The sequence below is a fragment of the Pantherophis guttatus genome, chromosome 1 (assembly GCF_059756535.1).
Source record: "Pantherophis guttatus breed Tessera chromosome 1, ASM5975653v1, whole genome shotgun sequence".
Lineage (NCBI taxonomy): Eukaryota > Metazoa > Chordata > Lepidosauria > Squamata > Colubridae > Pantherophis > Pantherophis guttatus.
This window is the reverse complement of record NC_142063.1, coordinates 53531162-53552854: the sequence shown is the minus strand read 5'-3', so window position 1 is coordinate 53552854 and position 21693 is coordinate 53531162. Positions and strand designations below refer to the sequence as shown.

Sequence of the window (21693 nt, the reverse complement as noted above, 5' to 3'; positions counted from 1 at the left end):
CTTTTTTGTTATCTAAGCAGCAGCAAACTGTATCACTACTTTTTGGCAAAATTTGGTGATGCAGTTGGAGTTGCTTTAGAGCCATAAGTTGCCTGGTCTTGCCTTACAGTGTCCATCATTAGTCAGCATATACCAGCATTTCAGAAATATTGAAAGTTAGGGAACTTCTAACTTTTTCCTTTAGTATAGTAAGTATGGTAGTAACAACAGAAGTTCATGCAATAAATTGGCAGGAGTTGGAAGTTTTCTGATTCTCACAGGGATTGTAGATTTCCCAGAAAAAAGTACACAGATTTCTAACGAGTTAATTAGAGCTGTGCACCTCAAACAAAATCCTATGATCTGCAAAAAGCATATAGAAGCTTCAAAAGGATTTTGAAAATAAGATGTTTGTCTTCTTATCAATAGCCAATATCTATATGTTCAAGTTCAAATTCTTACGCTTGCTTTATTAGATTTGGCAAAATGTAAACAACACTCATCTGAGGCATGAAGAAAAAAGATAAATAAAATGGGTTAGGGGAAGGAGAGAACAGGAACAAACCATATGTATAAAAACACATTGGGAAATCCAAACCAACATATTTCAGAGCAATATTAAAAAATCATTGATCAATCTTTCCATGGAAGTACTGAGCCATCTCCAAAATACCTATTTTGGTGGTGCTCCCTCTCCTTTGCCATCTCAACTGCTAACAAGCTAAAAATGAAGATGTGGAGCTACTGAATTCAGCTGAGACATTAACTGCTCAGCTTTCCATTATGCCATCACACATAACGTTGTAGGGGTTAAAAAGAAATAGCTGAGATAATGACCACAAACTGAGAAGCTGCCCACCTGCCTCACACCTATCCACGTTAAAAATAAAGGCAGGGAATGACATCTTTGTGACACACTTTAAATCTGGAGTAAGATCTAAGACGGTGTTTCTCAGACTTGGTAACCTTAATATGTGTGAACTTCAGCTCCCAGAAGTTCAGCCCTCAGTCCACGTATTTTAAAAGTTGCCAAGTTGGAGAAACATTGATCTAAGAAATCAAACCTTAAAGCAATCTCTGATACAGCCTCAACAGCCCTGTTCTTTTTAACATAGTTATCAATTCATTTTTATTATTCTGATATCCAGTTGTTTCTGTTCTTTTGTGTCTTGATCTTGTTATGGAGTCAAAACAGTTCAGGTAGGCTCTTAGCAGGCACTTATTTAGTTCTGAAAGTCAAGCTGGAATTTGTTTGTACAGTTGTAGAACTTGCCGGCATGGTCTGAACCTCCAAAGACAAGCACTGTGCACAGGTTGTATTTCCTCTGCTTCTGCTTATCCGTGTTTGTCAGGTTAGTACAAGTTAAATTGAGCAGTGTGTGGCCTGCCCGGGGCACAGCGCAAAGATCACTATGCTTAATAGCAGTCCAAATCAAGGTATCTGCAAAGGAAAGAAAAGGATGAGCCCTGGCAACTGTTTCCTAGGGTTAAGGGGCAGTTTTATGGTTGAATTTTATCACTTACCTAAATGAAAGATAAATGCATCCTGAAAAGCTGCTCTGGCATTACAGCCACCACTTATCAACATTTTTTGATCAGAGATTGGGATAGCAGCATGGAAACTAGAAGCCAAATAGATGATCTGAAAATTAGCCACTTCTAATTAGCCTTGATAACCCTTGAACACAAAGATATAGGTAGTCCTTGACATACAACCACAATTGAGCCCAGAATTTTTGTTGCTAAGTGAGACATTTGTTAAGTCAGTTTTGCCCCATTTTGCGAGCTTTCTTGCCCCAGTTGTTAAGTGAATCACTGTTGTTGTTAAATTAGTAAAATGGTTGTTAAGTGAATCTGGCTTTCCCATTGACTTTGCTTGTCAGAAGGTCACAAAAGAGGATCACATGATCCCAGGATGACGTAACCATCATAAATATGAGTCATTTGCCAAGCGTCTGGATTTTGGTCATGTGACTAGGGATTCTGCAACAGTCGGGGGAAAAATGGTCACTTTTTTCTGTGCTGTTGTAACTTTGAATGGTCACTAAATGACCTGTTGTAAGTCAAGGACTACCTATATTCATATATCAGATTTACATTCCATGCCTAGGAGTTATGAACTTTTCTAGTCAGGTATGCCCAATCCTTTCTTTTTTCCAAAAGTACTATATGCTTACCCCCAGACCCCCAGATCCTCTGAAACTCTATCCTTTTATATGAAAAATCGTGTTAGACTGGAGTAATTGACTTGACTTGCAATCATAACTGGGAAGAAACTATTGCTGAATGATGCAGTCATTAACTGAGTTACACCTGATTTTACAACTATTTTTGCAGCAGTCATTAACAGAATCGTGGTTGTTAAGTGAGTCTAGCTTCCTCCATTGATTTTGCTTGCTGGAAGTCCCCTGGGAAAGTAGCAAATGGCAATTACGTCACACACATACATACGCACACACCAGTGGTGGGTTTCAAAAAAATTTACTACTGGTCTGTGGGTGTGGCTTGGTGGGCATGGTAGGGGAAGAATACTGTAAAATCTCCATTCCCATCCCACTCCAGGGGAAGAATACTGCAAAATCCCCATTTCCTTCCAATCAGCTGGGACTTGGGAGGCAGAGAATAGATGGGGGCAGGGCCAGTCAGAATTTTTATTACCGCTTCTTCGAACTACTCAAAATTTCCGCTACCGGTTCTCCAGAACTGGTCAGAACCTGCTGAAACACACACACACCCTCTCTCTCTCACACACACACACACACACTCTCAAACTCACTCTCTCTCACACACACACACACAGGTTGCTGCAATTGTCATAAATACGTGCCCTTTGCTGACCACCCAAATTTTGATCACATGACCACAGGGATGCCGCAAGTGTCATAAATGGTTGTGATTTGTGATTTTTTTTTTCAGCCCCACTCTACATTCTAATGGTCATTAAATAAATGCTCATAATTTGAGATCACCCATAAAACATATAATTTTATTTATTTATATTTCGTATTTCTTAACTGGCCATCTCTCTTAGAGAAGCAGGGGGGCAGAAGGAGATGCCCCCCTGCTTCTCTAAGGAAGATGGTCTGGGTCTAGTGAGGTTCTCAGTTTATATAAAGGGATATATCTAAGACTTTATTTAAATTTCATTCTAACCAATCTAGCCTTATTATCAGCATCCTTTACCAGCATGTATAGAAGGATTAGCATCTGCAAAGTTTCATAATAAATGCTTCAGGACTGAGTTTCCTTACTAATTGACAAACTTCCAAAGAGTTAAGAGTTTAAAATTCATTCCTTTAAAGCTAGAGATGCCAAGATGGGCGGCCATATAAATTTGATTTTAAAAAATCTGTTTCAAACTTATTTGCTAGCACACCACAGTTAATGAAAGTGAACACATATACAGTAACATCATGAGCAGACCTGCGAGGAGAAGGCTGTCCAGAGAGAGATGGAACTGTTTTATACTCCATAAAACCTAGAAGTATGAGATAAAATAATTAGATGTTTTGGACCTACACAAAAAATATCTGTCTCAGAGTTTTGTAGTACCTCAAAAAGACCAAGCTAAAGTGCATATTTGCATAGATTAGACTCTACTGTAGCAGCAATCACAAAAAGTGAAATGGGCACAGAATGCATTGATACATCATCTGACAACTAAATTATTCTGTTCCACAAAAACTGCAATTATTACAACACCTTTTTGTTGTGTTTATTGCCATAAAATTGAGTCGCTTTCTCTCTTTAAAAAACTTATAGTCCAAGAATGCAGTTTTATTTCATTATCCTAAGCATCAATCCTGTTTCAAGACCTACAATCCTACAAATGCTATTGTCAGATCATTATTATTGCCTTTCCCCTGAAGTGAAATTACTCCCATTTACTGTCTATGGAGAGTCTCGTTTTTTTCAAGAGGCAACTGGATATTCTGGGAGTTTTTTTGAAGACATTTCACTTCTCATTCAAGAAGCTTCTTCAGATCTGTGTCCATGTCTTGGATGAGCTTCTTGGATGAGAAGCAAAATGTCTTTAAAGAAAAACCAGAAAGTCCAGTTGCCTCTTGAAAAAGCACCTTTGGCACTCCCATTTACTATTCTATGAGTTTTCTTTATGTGTTGATAGCTTCCATTTCAGGCTAATCTTCTGTTTTCATAAAATTGAGCTGCCTATAAAGGTGGGTTCTTGACCCTGTCCAAATCCAGGTGACATTTAAGAAGGCAAGCATTGTACCCTTCTTACCTAGATCAAGGATGTGTGTGTCATTCAGGTATGTAGAAGTCCTCTGGCCTCCAAATATGACTAATTTGTTCTTCAACAAAGTAGCTGAATGACTTTGAGATAAGGGCAGAGAACGTAAAAATCAAACATACTTAGGTAAAAAACTTGTTCATACATTATTATTTGACACCTTGAGAGGAGAAATGCATCAACTAGCCAACATTTTATATTCCACTCGTGTTGATTCTTGAATGTTTCTTTAAAATAAAAATCAAGGACACAAACTATCAGAAGGATAATCCAATAGTGGGAACGACATTAACTAGCATATTCAAGAGTCCACAATGGTGTTTGCTGTATTATTGATTCTATTTTTGGTTTTCTGACATTTCTAAATTTATAAATGGAAGCACCAGTAAAGAAGGGTTCGAGAAGGGGACCAGAGAAATCACAAACTTTCCATTATGAGTGACAGTGTCTTGCCATTCATGATAAATGGATCTTATTTAAAATACTTCCTTCTGCTATTGCTAAGAGATATAACTGCTTTGCGTGCTAGGCAATAATAAGTGGGATAGAAAAAAAATGGCTACAAAAAGGAAATCAGAATAAGTACATAAATGCATATGAAAATGAGTTCTGTAGAAAAACTCAAATGGTAGGTTTATCCAAGGCTCGCTCTCCACGTGATTTTGAACTTATTGAAGGAATATTATACAACAGTATATAAAAAAAGAAACACTCACTTCTAGCTAAAATAAAAGTGAATGAAAAAAATTCCCACTTCACTTTTTAGCAGAGAAAAAGACCAAGGAAATAAATCTTGCCTATTTCAGAGTCCTCTGAGTTCAAGACAAGATGCCTCACCCAAGCCTTGGCAGAGGCTTCTCCCCCTCCACAATAGGTTGGTACCAAATCTCATAGTCGGGGTTGAAAATAAAAAGTGCATTACTGCAGGCGCCCATCTCCAAGGACATCATTTTAGGGAAAGCTCCTCCAAAGACAAATAATTCCTTGCGATAGACAGTTGCACTGTGAAAGGCCAGAGTGGGCACTTTCCCTTTAGCCTGAGAAGAAAGAAAAATCTCATCACAACCCAAGTCAGCAGGCCAATCTGACTTAACATCAGCAGCAGTGGGCACTCTCCTGCTCTCAATGGCATTACTCAATGGCATTATTGATGAGCCGCGGTGGCACAGTGGTTAGAGTGCAGTACTGTAGGCTACTTCTGCTGATCACCGGCTGCCAGCAGTTGGGCAGATCAAATCTCACCAGGCTTAAGGCTGACTCAGCCTTCCATCCTTCTGAGGTCGGTAAAATGAGGACTCAAATTGTTGGGGGAAATATGCTGATTCTGTAAACCGCTTAGAGAGGGCTGTAAAGCACTATGCATAAGTCTAAGTGCTATTGCTATTACTGGATAGCATCCCTCCAGTTTCTAAATCTAAGGGGCTGGTTTGGACAAAACTCAGCAGCACTTTTTCATGCAATTGTTAATAAAAATAGGATCGTCAACATCTGATGACGGATATGACACAAGAAGAAGAAGAAGAAGTTTCTAACTATAATCTATCAGAAAATTTTCACCTGCTCTATTTACTTCCCTTTTCTGTCTCCTCGATGAATTATTCAACTTTTTGCCATTGTATTTGAACTCTTTTTTCTTACAAAAAAAGAGTAAGGAGATTACAAGAACAAAAAATAGGCACATAAAAAGCAAGTTGAAGCTACACTTCTGCAGTGCCCAATGTTTGGTTTATACTCACAAAAACATGAAGCCATTTCCAAGAGGTTGTATCCAAAACATAGATGCTGTTGTAGCGTCTCCCCTCTTTTATGCCCCCAAATATGTAGATGCGCTTGGTATCTGGGTCATAAGTGGCACTGTGACCTCGAGAACACTGTGGTATGGAATTTTGTGTTGGGAAATCCATAGGAAACCAAAAGTCATTATCTGTGAATTAGAAGATATACAGTAAACAGAGAAGATGCATAGTCTTGTATTTGTGAAATTCATTTTCCTTAAGGCATCCCCCAATGTTATTCAGTGGAAGTGGATTCCAGTAACTTTAAGCTTAAATTGCAAGACAGCTAATGGTCCCTTCAATTTAGAAGATTTAGAAAGTTTTCTTCCCATGACTTGCCAACAAGGCATATCATTATTAGAAGTACAGAAGTATCTCACCGATCTCCAGTTTCCAGAGAACATCTTTGCAGAATTGTTGATTAGATCCTTCACCACCAATCAAAACTGCTGTATCTCTGTCACACAAGCACATAGCATGATACCATCGAGCACTTGGACACACTAAGTACAACAGATAGAAGTAAAGTCAGTCAACAGAACCAGGCCACAGAAACCATTTCATTGTGGAAGAATAATTCAGGAGAGTCTATTCCTATAAGCTTAATGCATGAAAGATACTTGCATGCTACCATAATTAACTCTGTATGAAATGGCCATTCTTTATTCATTCTTACTGAAATATCAGTATCAAATTCTTCTGTGAAAGAGATAACTTTTTCCTGATCAAATCTGCTGACCTGATCCAGTCAGTCAGAAATCGCCTGCCCAGAGACTCCACTGATTAGGACAGCGGTCACCAACTGGTGGTCCGTGGACCACTGATGGTCCACGAGAAAATTTTGATGGTCCGCAGAAAAAATATTTGCATTTTTTATATTACACTAAATCAGGGGTCCTCAAACTATGGCTCCTGGGCGACATACTTGCAATGAATGTTTGTGTTGCTGCAGAGAGTCTCCCCCTTCGGGGTCTTTTTGTGCGGGTCGGAGGGGGACAGAAATTCCAACTTGGGGTCTGCTTCAGCCTCCTAGTGCAGGGCTTTGGGCAAAGGCTGGAGGGAAGCACCGCTGGTGGCAAAGAGCCGGAGGGCCTTGTTCCAGTGGGACTGCATCATGGCCTGGAACTGGCTGACCATCTCAGCTCACTGAGCCTCCAGGCACTGGCACCTAGCCTTGCACTCCTGCAGGTCTTCCCTCTGCTTGGAAAATCTATGCTCCTAGTCCTCAGTGAGGTGCTTCTGCTGAGCCTCCTTGGCCAGATCCAATTTGAACTGAGCCAGCTGTTTTGCCAACTCTTTCTCCTGGTGGCTGCTTAGCTCCAACACCTGCTTCCTGTTGGGGCCCTAAGGACTCCGGGCGGGTAGACAAGGAGTGGCCGGGAGGAGAGGGGCGAGTAGAGGCCAGCAAGGTGTGCCTCGATGTGAGTGACATCAAGTTGGCCACACCCACCAGTCACATGCCCACCTAGCCACGCCCACCCAGCCAGTCATTAGGCAGATCATATTAGTGGTCCGCGGGATTTTAAATTATGAATTTAGTGGTCCCTGAGGTCCAAAAGGTTGGTGACCCCTGGATTAGGAGATGCAACATGAGGGGGAGGAGTAGAAGCTCCCTTCCTATTTCCTGACCCACAAGGTTGGTGATCTCAATTCTTATGGTCTTTCAAAAAGTTGAAAAGACCTGGCTTTCCATGAGGGCTTTCCAGGATTCATCCTGGAGCTATCAATGTAAGTTTCATTTTTAGATTTTATCAGAGATACATTGTTAATATGTTGTGATACTGTATTTTTACTATGACTGTTTAATTATATTGTTATTTATATTATTTAATTATATATTAAAATTTAACATTCTAAAAAATGAAAAACAATTTCCTAAGTATATCTAGTGTCTTTCTATAGGTAATCCTTGGTGTCCCAGAACACACCTTCTAATTCTTTTAAACTTTCTGAAGGTCCTGTAATAAATGAGCGCAAGTTTAAATTATTGCTTTAAAAGACTGTCCTTGTGTGTTGTATCTTTGTTGCCCCTGAGGGGTAAAACAATCAGCAATTTAATGTTTTAAGTATTTTTATACTATTCTTCCTCCTGAAGAAAGGACAGAGTATAATGAAATGGACAAACAGAAAACCTTCACTTTCTCATCCAGAATATTATGGAATATTAATTACAATTCCATTTATAATTCACACAAGATGAATATTCAACACAACTAAGAATTGCTGATCTAGACACACCAAGCAAAGTTCAACAAAAAGGTTTTTTTTTAAAGCATCTTTACCTTGCAACTCTTTAACCTCCAAATCTGCAGAGAAAATACACAGAAATATTTTTTAGTATAAAAGCATCTTAATACTACGGTAATACTAAATCTCCATTTTCCTGAAGTTGAGGTTGGCAAGGTTCCACCCACATGCACTCCCAGTCAGATTTGATGCCTAGAGACTGTATGGATAAATCCATGCAGTTTTCTAGGCATCATTTTCAGAAATAATTTACATTGCTTTCCTCCTTCATTTGGACTGAGACTGAATGACTGGTCCTGACAAGACTAGAATTTTATTCTTCTTGCTTTTTGCCCAGCACTTTAACACTTGCATTTCTCAACTTTGAGAACTGTAAGATGTGTGGACTTTAACTCCAGAATTCTCCTTGCTGGCTGGGAATTTTGGGAGATGAAGTCCATACATCTTAAAGTTGCCAAAATCAAGAAATAATGACCTGGACCAAGTTGTCTCTTATGGCAGTATTATGAGACTTTAGATGTATGTGTTTTAGAATGCACGTTCAGGATAATTTAGCATAAATTTAATAGCTTTATAGCTATAGTTTTTGATGCAGAGTACTGAAATATTAATATTTATACTAAACACATGAACCATCGCTCTACCTGTACCATGAACGAGAATAGTGCACAAATAAATCCTTCCATGGTGATACTGAGTGTAATGTGTTGGAAAAGATAGTAATGCAATTTCAGCGATGAAAAATGACTGAGCCATCTAAGGTGGGTCACTGTTGCCCAGCCAAACCTACTTCACAAGGTATTATTGTGAGTCAAACTTGGACAATGGAATGCTATGGCAATAAGGCTATTTAGCTTTGCAAACAGGTAACTGAAGACCTTTTACCTTCAGATTCATCTTGTCTATGGGTTGCCGAGACTTCAAATAGAGTCCTTCTGGTTTTATTTAATTGAATAAGGTTAGATAGACAAGTTCTCCTCTTAGACTGTAGCTCTGTAGGGGCAGGTAGCATCAGCAGCTTTTCCATGGGTGGAGAGTAGCTCTTTTCAAGTACAGGTTCTTTATGGCACATTGCGGAACTCTGATTTCTATCCTGCTCATCAGAAAACAAGGTAGAATTACATTATAAATTATCCAGGCCCTATAAATGGCCTTATTTTAAAAAATGCTCCATAAACTTTGATTTCTGAAGATTTCAGCAAGACCCAACCAGTCACTCTGGGAGGGAGCATGTTGAATGTTTTGTCTGATTTGGCAGGTACACATAGAGTGAAGCATCTTGTGACATTAATTTCCTAAAATTACTGTGGGCTTCAAGAACTGCAGACTTAGAACAGCTTTCCATAAACTGAAACCACTGTATATATTATAGAGGCCAGAATAAAAGTATTCTGTAAAGTACGGTTTCAGACTGATAGTGCAAGGATATTACTCTCTGAAATTTTCTACATTTAAAAACAAGCATCTTAATAATGAGAACAGGCACACTGGAAAAACTTATTACCATGTTCGCTTTTATATGCCAAGGAATATTTATAAGTGAGAGCACTAAAAAGCCAAGGCCCTTCTCTCACCATAATATTCTGATACAATATCACCCAGAAGTCTATAGCCAACTGAATGTTGTTTGGCCACACTAAAAGCTGATGGGCAGAAAACCAGAGGACACAGTACTGAGATTTGTTCCATATGAAGGTCAAATAAAAGTCTTGGAGCTGAGGCAGGCTTTCTCTAACACAAACCTCAGGGAGCTTCATTTCAGCTACAATGAAAAGTTTACCATTTATTTATTGATAGATGGCAGCACTTTGTCAACCTTATCTGGGCCAGGAAACTATATAAAGGTTAGACCTCCACGAACTACCGAAGCTCTAAAGTAGGAAATCAAAAAGTAAGTAACATTTCCTGAGGTGAAAAGTGAATAACCACACCTATACTACACGATAAATCAAGAGTGGCTTTAAAATGTTTTTTTCTTTTTTTTATAGACAGGAAACTGGAGGCAGCAAAGAATAGGGTTGCAAGATCAACATATGTTAAGAAGTGGTGCTTTAAGCTTGGAGCCATCTTGATATGGGAACACATCATAGGTGGGTTTCAGCAGGCTCTGACCAATTCTGGAGAACCAGTAGCGGAAATTTTGAGTAGTTCGGAGAACTGGCAGTACAAATTCTGACTGGCTCCACCCCCATCTATTCTCTGCCTCCCGAATCCCAGCTGATCTGGAGGAAATGGGGATTTGGCAGTAAATTTCTCCTGGAGTGGGGTGGGAATGGAGATTTTACAGTATCCTTCCCCTGGCACGCCTAACAACCATGCCATGCCATGCCCACCAAGCCATGCCCACAGAACTGGTATAAACAATTTTGAAACCCACCACTGGAACATATCCACCAATCCAACTCACAGAGACAGAGAATACTTTTAACTGTTGAAAGAGAAGCTTCTCAATAACTAAATCTCCACTCTTACTTAATCTCAGATATATGTCGTTAATATGATGCAAATAGAGAGAAATAAGGTAATTACAAGGGTCTGATATATAAAATCTATCATACAGCATTCCTTCAATCTTTGGAGCGTACCTTCAGGAAGAACAGGTGACTGATTGGTTTTTGGTTCCTGAAATATTAAATGTGCTATGGAACAGTTAAAAAGGAGATGGAAACATGAGAATACTAGCTATAACTTTACCAACATTTGATGTACAAAGGAGAAGTGATGATTGTTGCTAAAAATAAGGCATATGGGTTGAATAAAAAAAGAGGAAATTAGAACTTATTGGGTCTGTTCCCCAACTCCAAGGCACTGCAGCTGGTGTCATCTTATCTGTTTGTATTGCTGGTGTACACAAGATCAGTTCTTAATAAAGTACTAATGATTTGGATCATTAATGGATGAAGCAGCTTACCTTACATTATATCTGTGATTTGCATAAGGCAGTGTTTATCAACTTTAAGATTCATGGACTTGAACTCCCAAAATTCTTAAAGTTACCAGGGTTGAGGTTGAGAAACACTGACATAGAGACATGGTTGTGGTTCCAGCTAAGTATTATCTCTAAACTATCTAGCTAAGCATTAAAATGGGCCTGAGGATTGGAGAAAATGGGTACTGGGCACCTATAAGACCTCTCTCTCTCAGCTTCTTCTTCATCTGAGAACCAGTTTTAAATGTCTTTGGAGAAATCAGTTACGTATTATCAATCATCTCCATGTTTTATCTTCTTAAAGATTAATTTATCCAGCTTGTATTGTGTTTATAAATACCTCAAGGCAGTAAACATATCTAATATTCCTCCCACATCCTATTTTCCTCACAACAACCCCCTGGGAGGTGAGTTGGGCTGAGAGTGAGTGACTGGCTCAAAGTCACCCAGCCACCTTTCATGGCTAAGGCAGGACTAGAACTCCTGATCTCTTGGTTTCTAGTCCAACGCCTTAACCATTAGACTAAACTGTCTTTCTAAATTAATGGAAGTAGTCTCAACTTTAATGTTGAGAATTCTCAAGATGATTGTTTTGAATGGATCTGAACACACAGGCCTATTTGGGGTTTCATGGACAAGAGTTTGAGCACTAAAGTCATTTTGATTGTGCTGTGACCTTTGCCAGGACTTTCTAAAGGCTTTTAATACTACTGACTGGTGTGGTGCTTCATCTTGCTGTCAGTGGCATTCTATCTTGGTACTTTCACTCCTGGATGATTGCCATCATAGGGTGATTCCAGGAAATACCTATTTTGATTACAGCACAGTCACACTTTAGCAATACTAATATAGATTGGGATTCAGGAAATGAGCCATCAGAATCAGAAGAGGTTTAAAGAGTAGATCTACTAGCTTTCACATAATAGGTAAAGCTTTTAGGGTAGGAGATAATATGATCACATCACTGATAAAAATGATGTAACTGGATTTTACTTTTTTTGCAAACATGGTAAAAGTTTTAAATAAATTTACAAGGATCAAGTGTCACTAGACAAAAAATAAACAAGACATCAAAACATAAAGTCTATTTACCTCTTCCTTAACAGTCAGCAGAAGTTTAATAGGATTGCCATTCTCTGCCTGCTTAAATGAAGCCATGAGAATATCAACTCTCCAGTCACCTTCCCAAACCAAACATCTGCTCAAGCAAACACAGACACATGAATCTAAGATTTATATATTTATTGAATCCATAAACTCCTATCTCATATTTTGAGCAGTGCATAAAATTAAAATAATAGGAACCAAAGACAAACAGAACACTCAGAACAGATGGGACAGGTAGATATAACTAGGGAGAGCCCAAATAACCTGGCCCCGTGCCATGTAGGGCTTTAAAGATCAAAACCATAACCTTGAATTTAACCCAGAAGCAGGCTGGCAGTCAATGCAACTTGCAGAGTAGAGGTATAAAATGTTCAGAGCTAGGGGCACACAGTAGCCTATGCTGCTGTGTTTTGCAGCAGTTGAAGCTTTTGGATGCACTTCAAGGGCAGCTCTATGTAGAACACCTTAGAGTAGTTTGTTCAAGTGGTGACCAGGGAATGACTGGTTGAGCGTAGAGCCCTTCTGATCAAAGAAAAGGTGCAATTGGTACACAACACAAACTTGTGCAAAAGTGATAGTAGCCATGACTGCCAACTGGTTCTTGAACAGAAGTTATGAATCCAAAAGGATCCCAGATTGTGAACAGGATCCATCTGGGGTAGTGCACCAAAGATACTAAATTTTCAGATGCAGAAAGCTCCAAAACCTAAAGCCACTCAGTTTTGCTAGGGTTGAGCTGATATCTGTTGTTCCCCATCCAAATCCCCAACAGAAACTTTCAAGAGCATTGCATATTTCACCATGGTGGAGATGTACAGATGGCTATCACCAGCATACTGATGACACCTCAGCCAGCAACTTCATGTAGATCTTAAACAAGAATAAAGAGACTACTGAACTTGCAGAATCCCACACAGTAGAGGCCCGGGGCACGACCCCTCCCTCCCAATCCACATGACTGGAATCTGCCACAGAGGAAGGAAGAGAAGCAGAGCAAGACAGTGCCACTTACTCCCAATCCCTAACACTGATCCAAAAAGATACCATGGTTGGATGATATTGAAGGTTACCAAGAGAACATGCTTTGGTAGAGCAAAGATGGATGTTCTAACCTCATCCTGTTCCCATCAGAGGTCACCCCAAAATGTGACCAATGCTATTTCAGGCCCAAGCTGTGGCCTGGGGCTCTAGTGAAAGGGACCCGACTGGAATTTACCTGGTTTCAGATCCCAGCTTGCCAATTCTTTGTGGCTTAATATCTGGATTTATTAATACATCCACAGTAATGCTAGTTTTCTGAGAATAGTGGCTCCAGTCACCCAATCCGAAGATCACAACCTGTTTTGGCAAAGGAAGCGGCAAGCGAGTCTGGTAGCATTTCCGATGACAATTGCTTAGAGGGGATAGAGTATAAAAATTACTTTAGAAGAGGGAAATAGCTGAGCAAACTGAAGAATGAAGTGGTAAGACATAAGTGAAGTAGGTCAACAATAACATTTGATAACACCTAGGAATCTAATGTAACAAAGCCAATTTTTCTATTGATTCTGTTTGTAAGGATCCCTTGTTTTCCCCATTCCCAAATTTGAGAAAAAGTTAAAACAAGCAGTTGAACTGAGTAAATTAAACAACTGATCCCATAGTTAGAACACAAGTTTTAGCAAAAGAGTCTCTACTGCTTTTCTGGCTGCTATGAACATCTAATAGCTTCCAGATATTCAGATATTTAACTTCACCTCTGTATAGCACCAAAAAGGAGGCAACTGTCTCCTATTAAAAACATTGCTTTTATAAAATAATAATGGTAGTAATAGTAATGGACTTTTTAAAGACATTCATAAAGTATTACACAAGCTTGCAGAATAACTAGAAAAGCAAAATTGAGTTAACAATACACAGTAGAATGTGTGCAGGTAAATAAGTACAAGCATGCTTACTTTCATCTTTGAAGCAACATTTTAAAATCAGGTTGACCTGCTGAACTATCAGAAGTTTTTCAGATTAACCATAAATTATTGGATAAACCATTCATGCACCACACTGAGGCAAATGAAGCACACTGTTACTTAAAAACAGAATAACAGAGTTGGAAGGGACTTTCTCCAGGAGTATCAAACTGGCAGCCAGCCAACCCCAGCTCTGCAAAGGGAAATGTCGCGAAATATCACATGACGGCAACATGACACCCCAAGTTTGACACCCGTATTCTAGTCCAACCTCCTGCTCAAGCAGGAACCCCATATCATTTCAGATAAGTGGTTGTCCAATCTCTTCTTAAAAACCTCCAGTGCTGGAGCACCCACAACTTCTGAAGGCAAGTTCTTCCACTGAATAATTGTTCTAATTGTCAAGAAATTTCTCCTTAGTTCTAGGTTGGTTCTCTCTTTCATTTGTTTCCACCCATTGCTTCTTGTCCTGCCTTCAGGTGCTTTTTTTTTTTTTTTTAATTTGATTTATATGCCGCCCTTCTCCGGAGACTCAGGGCAGCTTACAATGCGTTAAGCAATAACCAAAAATATCCTTTGGAGGATAGCTTGACTCCCTCTTCTTTGTGGCAGCTCCTTAGCTATTGGACCGCTTGTATCACGCACCCCTAGTGCTTCTTTTCATCAGACTAGCCATACCCAATTCTTGCAACCGTTCTTGGTATGTTTTAGCCTCTAGTCCCCTAATCATCTTTGTGGCTTTTCTCTGCATTTTTTCTAGAGACTCGACCTCCTTTTTTTATATCGTGGCGACCAAAACTGAAGTTGAAATTTGAATAATAATAATAATAATAATAATAATAATAATAATAATAATAATTTTAAAAAAAGCATAGTTACCGAGACCGTTTTTTTAAAATAAATGGGGAACGCTCAACGTAAATAAATTGTCAACATTGCAAAGGCAACTCGGTTGCTTGCTTTGAGGGTTATAGCAGCAACCTAACGTTGCCTTTCCCAATTCATCTTCTCGGCGCGGGGCATTGCGCGCAGCCCCGGAGACCTCACCTACTCAGCTGCCGGGGCGGCTCGCGCAGAGACCACACCACGTAGAAGTCGACTTTGCTGTTCACCGGGGCGAAGTCAGCGCGTTGAGACTGGGGGGCCGAGGCAACTTCTCGATGCCACAAGCCCCCAGCAGCCCAGCTCCAGCGACGGAGGGGAGTTTTCCACCCATCGAAAGCCAGGAAATTGGAGGCAGCAGAAAACATGGCCTGAGGTCTGGATGGGGGAAAGGGTTAGGGGGGGAGTGGAAGCGGGAGGGGGTCCTAGATTTGGGGGAAACGGCAGTGGGCCGATTCGGTTCAAGACCGTTAAGGAAGGCTGCCGAGTGTTTGCTGGTTCACGCGTTCCTGGGTAAACTCGAGAATCGCACAACTTCCTGACATCTTTATTAACTGCAGGTGTAACACAGCCGGCACCGGTTCTTTTGCTTAAAGAGGCTGTGCTGGTTTATGTAGTAACGGGGCAAAAACCAAGAATTAAATGGCCCAGCGCTTGGCTTTGAGAAACCTCACCTCACCTTTGTTGCTTGTATCTTACTATATATATATATTGTTTACTTAGTATCCTAGTATGATTTATGTTGATTGCTTATGTAGTATCATGACTATCACTAAGTGTGGTATCTAATGTTTTATGATGAATGTATTTTTACAATAACTATGATATGACTGTAACTTTGTTGCTTGTATCCTTACCATTTATATTGATATTGTTTCCTGATTGCTTATTTGTAATGATAGCTAATACTATCATTAAGTGTTGTACCTTATGATTCTTAATGAACGTACCTTTTTTTTTATGTACACTGAGAGCATATGCACCAAAGACAAATTCCTTGTGTGTCCAATCACCCTTGGCCAATAAAAAATTCCATTCTATTCTATTCTATAATGATCTATCACTATTGTTGGATGTACACTGAGAGCTCATGCCCCGGAGACAAATCCCTTGCATGTCTAATCACACTTGGCCAATAACAAATTCTATTCTATTCTATTCTATTCTATTCTATTCTATTCTATTCTATTCTATTCTATTCTATTCTATTCTATTCTATTCTATTCTATTCCATTCCATTCCATTCCATTCCATTCCATTCCATTCCATTCCATTCCATGTTATTGCTTCTAGTGAAATAGGTGGTAATACTATGGCAAGGAAAAATACTGGAATTCTGGAAGTCCACCCATCTTCAAGCTACCAAGGTTAAGCAACACTGATTTAGAGGATGAATCCTATTGTGTGACTGACTAGAACAGTGGGTCTCAACCTTCCTAATGCCCCGACCCTTTAATACAGTTCCTCATGTTGTGGTGACCCCCAACCATAAAATTATTCCTAAAACCATTGAAAATATGTTTTCTGATGGTCTTAGGCAACCCCTGTGAAAGGGTTGTTTGACCCCCAAAGGGGTCCCGACCCACAGGTTGAGAACCACTGGACTAGAAGAAATCTTGGACAGTCCTCTGTAGCTCCTCCTTATTTTGGGATTTGTGTGTGTCTAGCCAGATGGACACACTTCCTACCAATTCCAAGAACAGTTATTGGGCCCAAAGGCAAACTCAGAGTTAATAGGATCTGGAACCATGTCAGCTTCTTGGGTTCTTTTTTTTTTTTAATCTTAAAGTAATTTTTTTAAAGCCAAATGAGGGCTATGGGTTATAAGACGTTATTCTAAAAGGTTAAGCTAAGAAAGAGTAATTGCGTCATTTAGGATTTTTTAATAGCTGAGAATGTGATCCATTATATACTTTTGAGTCTAAAATGTTGTTCCTACTTAGCTGAACAAAAATAAAAATAGAACACCACTAGGACCAAGCTTCAAAGGGCTGCAAGGAAGAAAACAATATTCCACTGAAAGTATTTAGCAGTGTCTCATTGGAAACACTTTTGGGAGGGACAGCTCAACCACAAGGTCACCTAGTCCACTGTTCAGCAGGGTTACTGTAGCCACAGCTTTTGAGCTGAAATCCAGAGCTGTTGCTTTATGTAGGTGGAAAGAATATGCACAATTAGTTTCTATTTGAGTTACTCTCAAATGCAGAATATTGTATCCAGTAGAGTTACTTGAAAACAAGGAAGGTCCTTGGAAAGTACTTAGAGCCAGCTTGGAAATACAGTACTTTCAGCCATCAATCACTGTAATAAAATGTCTCTGTTGCATTTTGTACGCATTTATTTATAATTATTGTTATAAATGCATATTAAGCCATCCATATGTTTGTCTTGGGAATTTTTTCTTTCCTCAACATTTTCTAGGTTTTCACAAAAGTTTGCGACAAGGAGTCTTATAAGAAATATTTATACATAAGAAACATTTATACAAACCTATTTTATTACCTATCAGCAATTATTACTTGAACACTTATGAGTTATTTATGTCAGAAACAGCTATAAATGTTTGGTATTATTAAAAACCAGGGAGACAACCCATGACTCTTTCGATCACCCTTTCAGAGATATTTCCTTACCAGATTCCTCAATGCCTTCAGTAGAAATTCTAATGCAGAGGTCCCAACCCATGGTCCATGGACTGGCACCGGTCAGCAGCTTGCCAGCAACCAGGCCGCACAAACAAGTGAAGCCCCATCCATGGGATGCAGGCAGTATGCAAAACCATCCCCCCTCCAGTCTCTCCATGGAACCTGTCCCTGGTGTCCAAAAGGTTGGGGGCCATTGTTCTAATTGTACTGCCTTCACTGGAAAAGCTGGGACACATTCAAAGATGTATGTTCCTTGAAAATAGCCCAAGTTGAAGTGTATAGCACAGTCAACCTTTAGCATAGAAAATGTTTTATTTGTGTTATGTCATAAACTGTTTAATGATATATATTTTTTAATTTTTTAATATTTTTATTAGTAGTTCAAAATTAAAAACATTGGCCATAGATATGACATCACTTTTAATTCACTTTTAATGTTTTAATTCGCGGGCCACATTTTTATACTCGATTTTAATTGGTTTTAAATTTTATAAATCTATGTGTTTTAATATGGCTGTATACTGCCCTGAGTCCTTCGGGAGAAGGGCGGTATAGAAATCTAATAAACTTATAAACTTAAACTTATCACTGATCCCAAGCATCTTCCAACACTTTAAACTAATACATAATATACTAATGATAATATAATAATATATTCCTTAGACCTTATACGTTATTTAAACATAGTATAATAATAGTAATTTATACCTTATTCCTATACATATACATATCTATACCTACATATAATTCTAGTCTAACACTACACATTTGTCTCAGCTATCCTTTTATCTAACCTTTCGTAGAATTTTGCCCAGATTTTATAGTACAATGTTTTGCTTTTATCCTTGAATTCCAAGGTGAGTCTATCTATTTCTGCGCAGTTGAAAAATTTTTTTCCTCTTCAGTTGGGGTATCGTTCTCTTTCCACTTCCGCGCAAAGGCTATCCATGCCGATGTAAGTATATGCAGTAATAGATAATTTATGTCTTTCTTGTATTTGTCCTCTGTTATTCCCAAAAGGAAAAAATCCGGTTTGACTTCTATGTTTATTAACAAAATTTCTTCCAATCAACTCTTTATCAGATTCCAATATTTTTTTGTCTAATTGGGTGAGATGCACCATCTCACCCAATTAAAGGTTACAGGAACAAGATCTTTATATAGATAGTATAGTGTGTAGCAGAAATACGAAAGGAAATAGAGAAATAGTATTTGGATTATTGATACATCAGAATAGCATTGAGAATATAGGACAGTAACAATTTACATCATTTATGTAATAATGTTGGGTTAAGTAATGTGATTGTTATTGTGGTTCTAAGCATATTTCTTTATCATTAAATAATTATCCTGCTAGTTGTAAGAATGGAAAATCTTATGCAAGATACTGAAAGTTTGCATGTTCACTACCACATCTGCACTATCACTACCACACAGGATATCCTGCTCAGCCCTCTAACCTCTGCAAGATTATAAAATGATTAACCACACAGGGGTAGGTGAAATGAAGTGGTTCTATTAGCATGCCTTTGTCTATTATTTTCTTGTTTTGTTTTTTTATATTTTAATGTTTTTATAATTATAGCAGTTTTACATATTTATCAATTGTTTTTAATTTTGTTGTACATGTCCACAGTCGCTTTTGGTGAGCTGGGCAGCTATATAAATAAGCTAAATTAGATAAATAATAATTAAATAAAACCACATACTTTCTGATCTAACTATTACAAAGCAATATAGATGTCAGGGTTCCAAGTAACATCCCCCAATAAAAGAAGACTCTGAGGCTTGAAGTTCCTCGGTTCCATTTTATTAGAGATGTCATATTGGCACATCTGGGAAAAAACCCGAAACTGAAAGCTTTCAGGTTTTCCCCACCCAACAGAAAGTCCAAGTCCCTGCCCAGCACCCACAAGTTCATCACATGGCCCAATCAAAGCACTGTCCCAACTGGAGAGGTCTCCCAATTCCAACCCTCCAGGTCCAGGGCAAGATGTCCTTGACTCTCTGAGAAAGGAATGTTATTATGACTATATATCATCCATGCTCCATCCAACCCCCCCTCCCAGTTTCCCACAGTAGGAAATGTGGCAAGCTTGAAGGCCCAATGCAAAAGATGGCTTCCAAGCCTGACAGCCCACCTCCCCTCAGAAGATCATGTCCTGCAACGAGAATAATACAGGGGGTTAATTCAAAAGACTAACCACCTTTCCACCCCCCACCCCCCGGGGACCCTTTGGCTTATCAGGGTATTTATCATGGAATTGTTTTACTATGGAGTCCTAGTGGACAATCACTTAAATATGAGCCAGCTGTGTGTTGCAGTTGCCAAAAAAGCCAATGCAGTCTTACGCTGTATTAACAGAGGGATAAAACCAGGATCACATGAAGTGTTAATACCACTCTCTAATGCCTTGGTAAGACCACACTTGGAATACTGCATCCAGTTTTGATCACTATGATATAGAAAAGATGTTGAGACTCTAGAAAGAGTGCAGAGTAAAGCCACAAAGTTGATAAGGGGATTGGCGGCTAAAACATACAAAGAACAGTTGCAGGAATTGGATATGTCCAGTTTAATGAAATGAAGGGCTAGAGGTGACATGATAAGTGTTCCAATATCTAAGGGGCTGCCATAAAGAAGAGGGGTCAACCTATTCTCCAAAACACCTGAAGGTAGAACAAGAAGAAATGGATGGAAATTAATCAAGGAGAGATGCAATCAAGAACTAAGGAGAAATTTCCTGAGAGAAGTATTAATCAGTGGAACAACTTGCCTCCAGAAGTTGTGGGTGCTCCAACACTGGAGATTTTAAAGAAGAAATTGGACAACAATTTATCTGAAATGGTATATGGTTTCCTGCTTGAGCAGGCAGTTGGACTAGAAGACCTCTAACGTCCCTTCCAACTTGGCTATTGTTATTCTAACCGCTGCTGAATGGAGAGCTATCTGCTGCCTATTTTTCAAGTGTACTTGTAATATATTCTAAACACTGCTGATGTAATCTATCAGTACAAAAAGATGCAGCCTTTAAGCCAGTGGTGGGTTGCTCCTGGTTCAGTCCGGTTCTTGCGAACTGGTAATAACGGCGTCGGGAGGCTGTGCCCACCTGGCCGGACATCATCACGGATGACCTGCGCATGTGCAGAAGCTTCTGTGCATGTGCAGAAGTGCGTACGTGCCCGTTGCAAACCAATAGCAGAGGTAAGTAGAACCCACTCCTGCTTTTAGCTTACATGTAACAACTGTATAAGGCTAATCTTTTTGCCGTCACGTCCAAAAGTGGGTGGAGCATGGGAGATTGTGCGTGCATGTGCGCACACCCATAATTTAATGCCCCCCACATCCCACCCCCTGGACATGCATGCGTGACCCCACCCCATGCTCCCCCATGCTTTTGGCACGTGACAGCAAAAATGTTACCGGTGGGACTGGAATGCCCATTTTTCGCCCTCTCCAGGCTCCAGTGGCTTTCTTGGAGCCTGGGGAGAGCGAAAACGGCTTCCCCCACCCCCCAGAGGCCCTCTGGAAGCCAGAAACAGCCCGTTTCCTGACTTCTGGTGGGCCCGAAAGGCCTGAAAATCAGTTGGCCGGTGTACACATGCGCGCTGGAGCTGAGCCAGAGCAACGCTCGGGTGCCCACAGATATGGCTCCGCGAGCCATCTGTGGCACGCGTGCCATAGGTTCGCCATCACAGGTATAAGGTTTGAAAAACTTTCGTGCTGAATGTAATCCATAACCAATTGTTTAAATAGAAGGAGAAAAACAGAAGACTTTGCAGAATGATGAAAATCTTTAATGAAATAACTTTTTAAAAGTCAAATGCAGTCACAAAACCATGGTTCTAAACAATGTAACGAATATCAATCAAATTCTGAAAGAAACAGCAATACAATTAGACAGACTTTATTTAACCTGTACTAGAATAA

The 21693-nt window shown here is 39.5% G+C and overlaps 1 protein-coding gene across 1 annotated transcript; it reads right to left on the bottom strand.

Annotated features, from left to right (window-relative positions):
• Positions 1-1071: 1071 nt before the first annotated feature.
• LOC117666181 (uncharacterized) lies at positions 1072-15628 on the bottom strand. Its single transcript, XM_087881799.1, has 13 exons — positions 15283-15628; positions 13506-13682; positions 12275-12380; positions 10750-10875; positions 9139-9346; positions 8289-8312; positions 6387-6509; positions 5968-6155; positions 5069-5268; positions 4223-4314; positions 3403-3457; positions 1504-1601; positions 1072-1420 (listed from the first exon to the last, which is right to left on the bottom strand). Exons 1-13 carry the CDS (start codon positions 15483-15485, stop codon positions 1203-1205), a joined length of 1818 nt encoding a protein of 605 aa, XP_087737925.1. The 5' UTR covers positions 15486-15628; the 3' UTR covers positions 1072-1202.
• Between the last annotated feature and the right edge of the window lie 6065 nt (positions 15629-21693).

Excerpts from the sequence above, each read along its gene's own strand:
- LOC117666181 (XM_087881799.1), bottom strand. The coding sequence starts at position 15,485 with ATGTTTTCTGCTGCCTCCAATTTCCTGGCTTTCGATGGGTGGAAAACT. Across the intron at positions 12,381-13,505 it reads AAGCTGGGATCTGAAACCAG|ATGTTTGGTTTGGGAAGGTG; the intron begins GTAAATTCCAGT and ends TTGCTTGAGCAG. Across the intron at positions 1,602-3,402 it reads GGACAGCCTTCTCCTCGCAG|TTTCCATGCTGCTATCCCAA; the intron begins GTCTGCTCATGA and ends TTTGGCTTCTAG.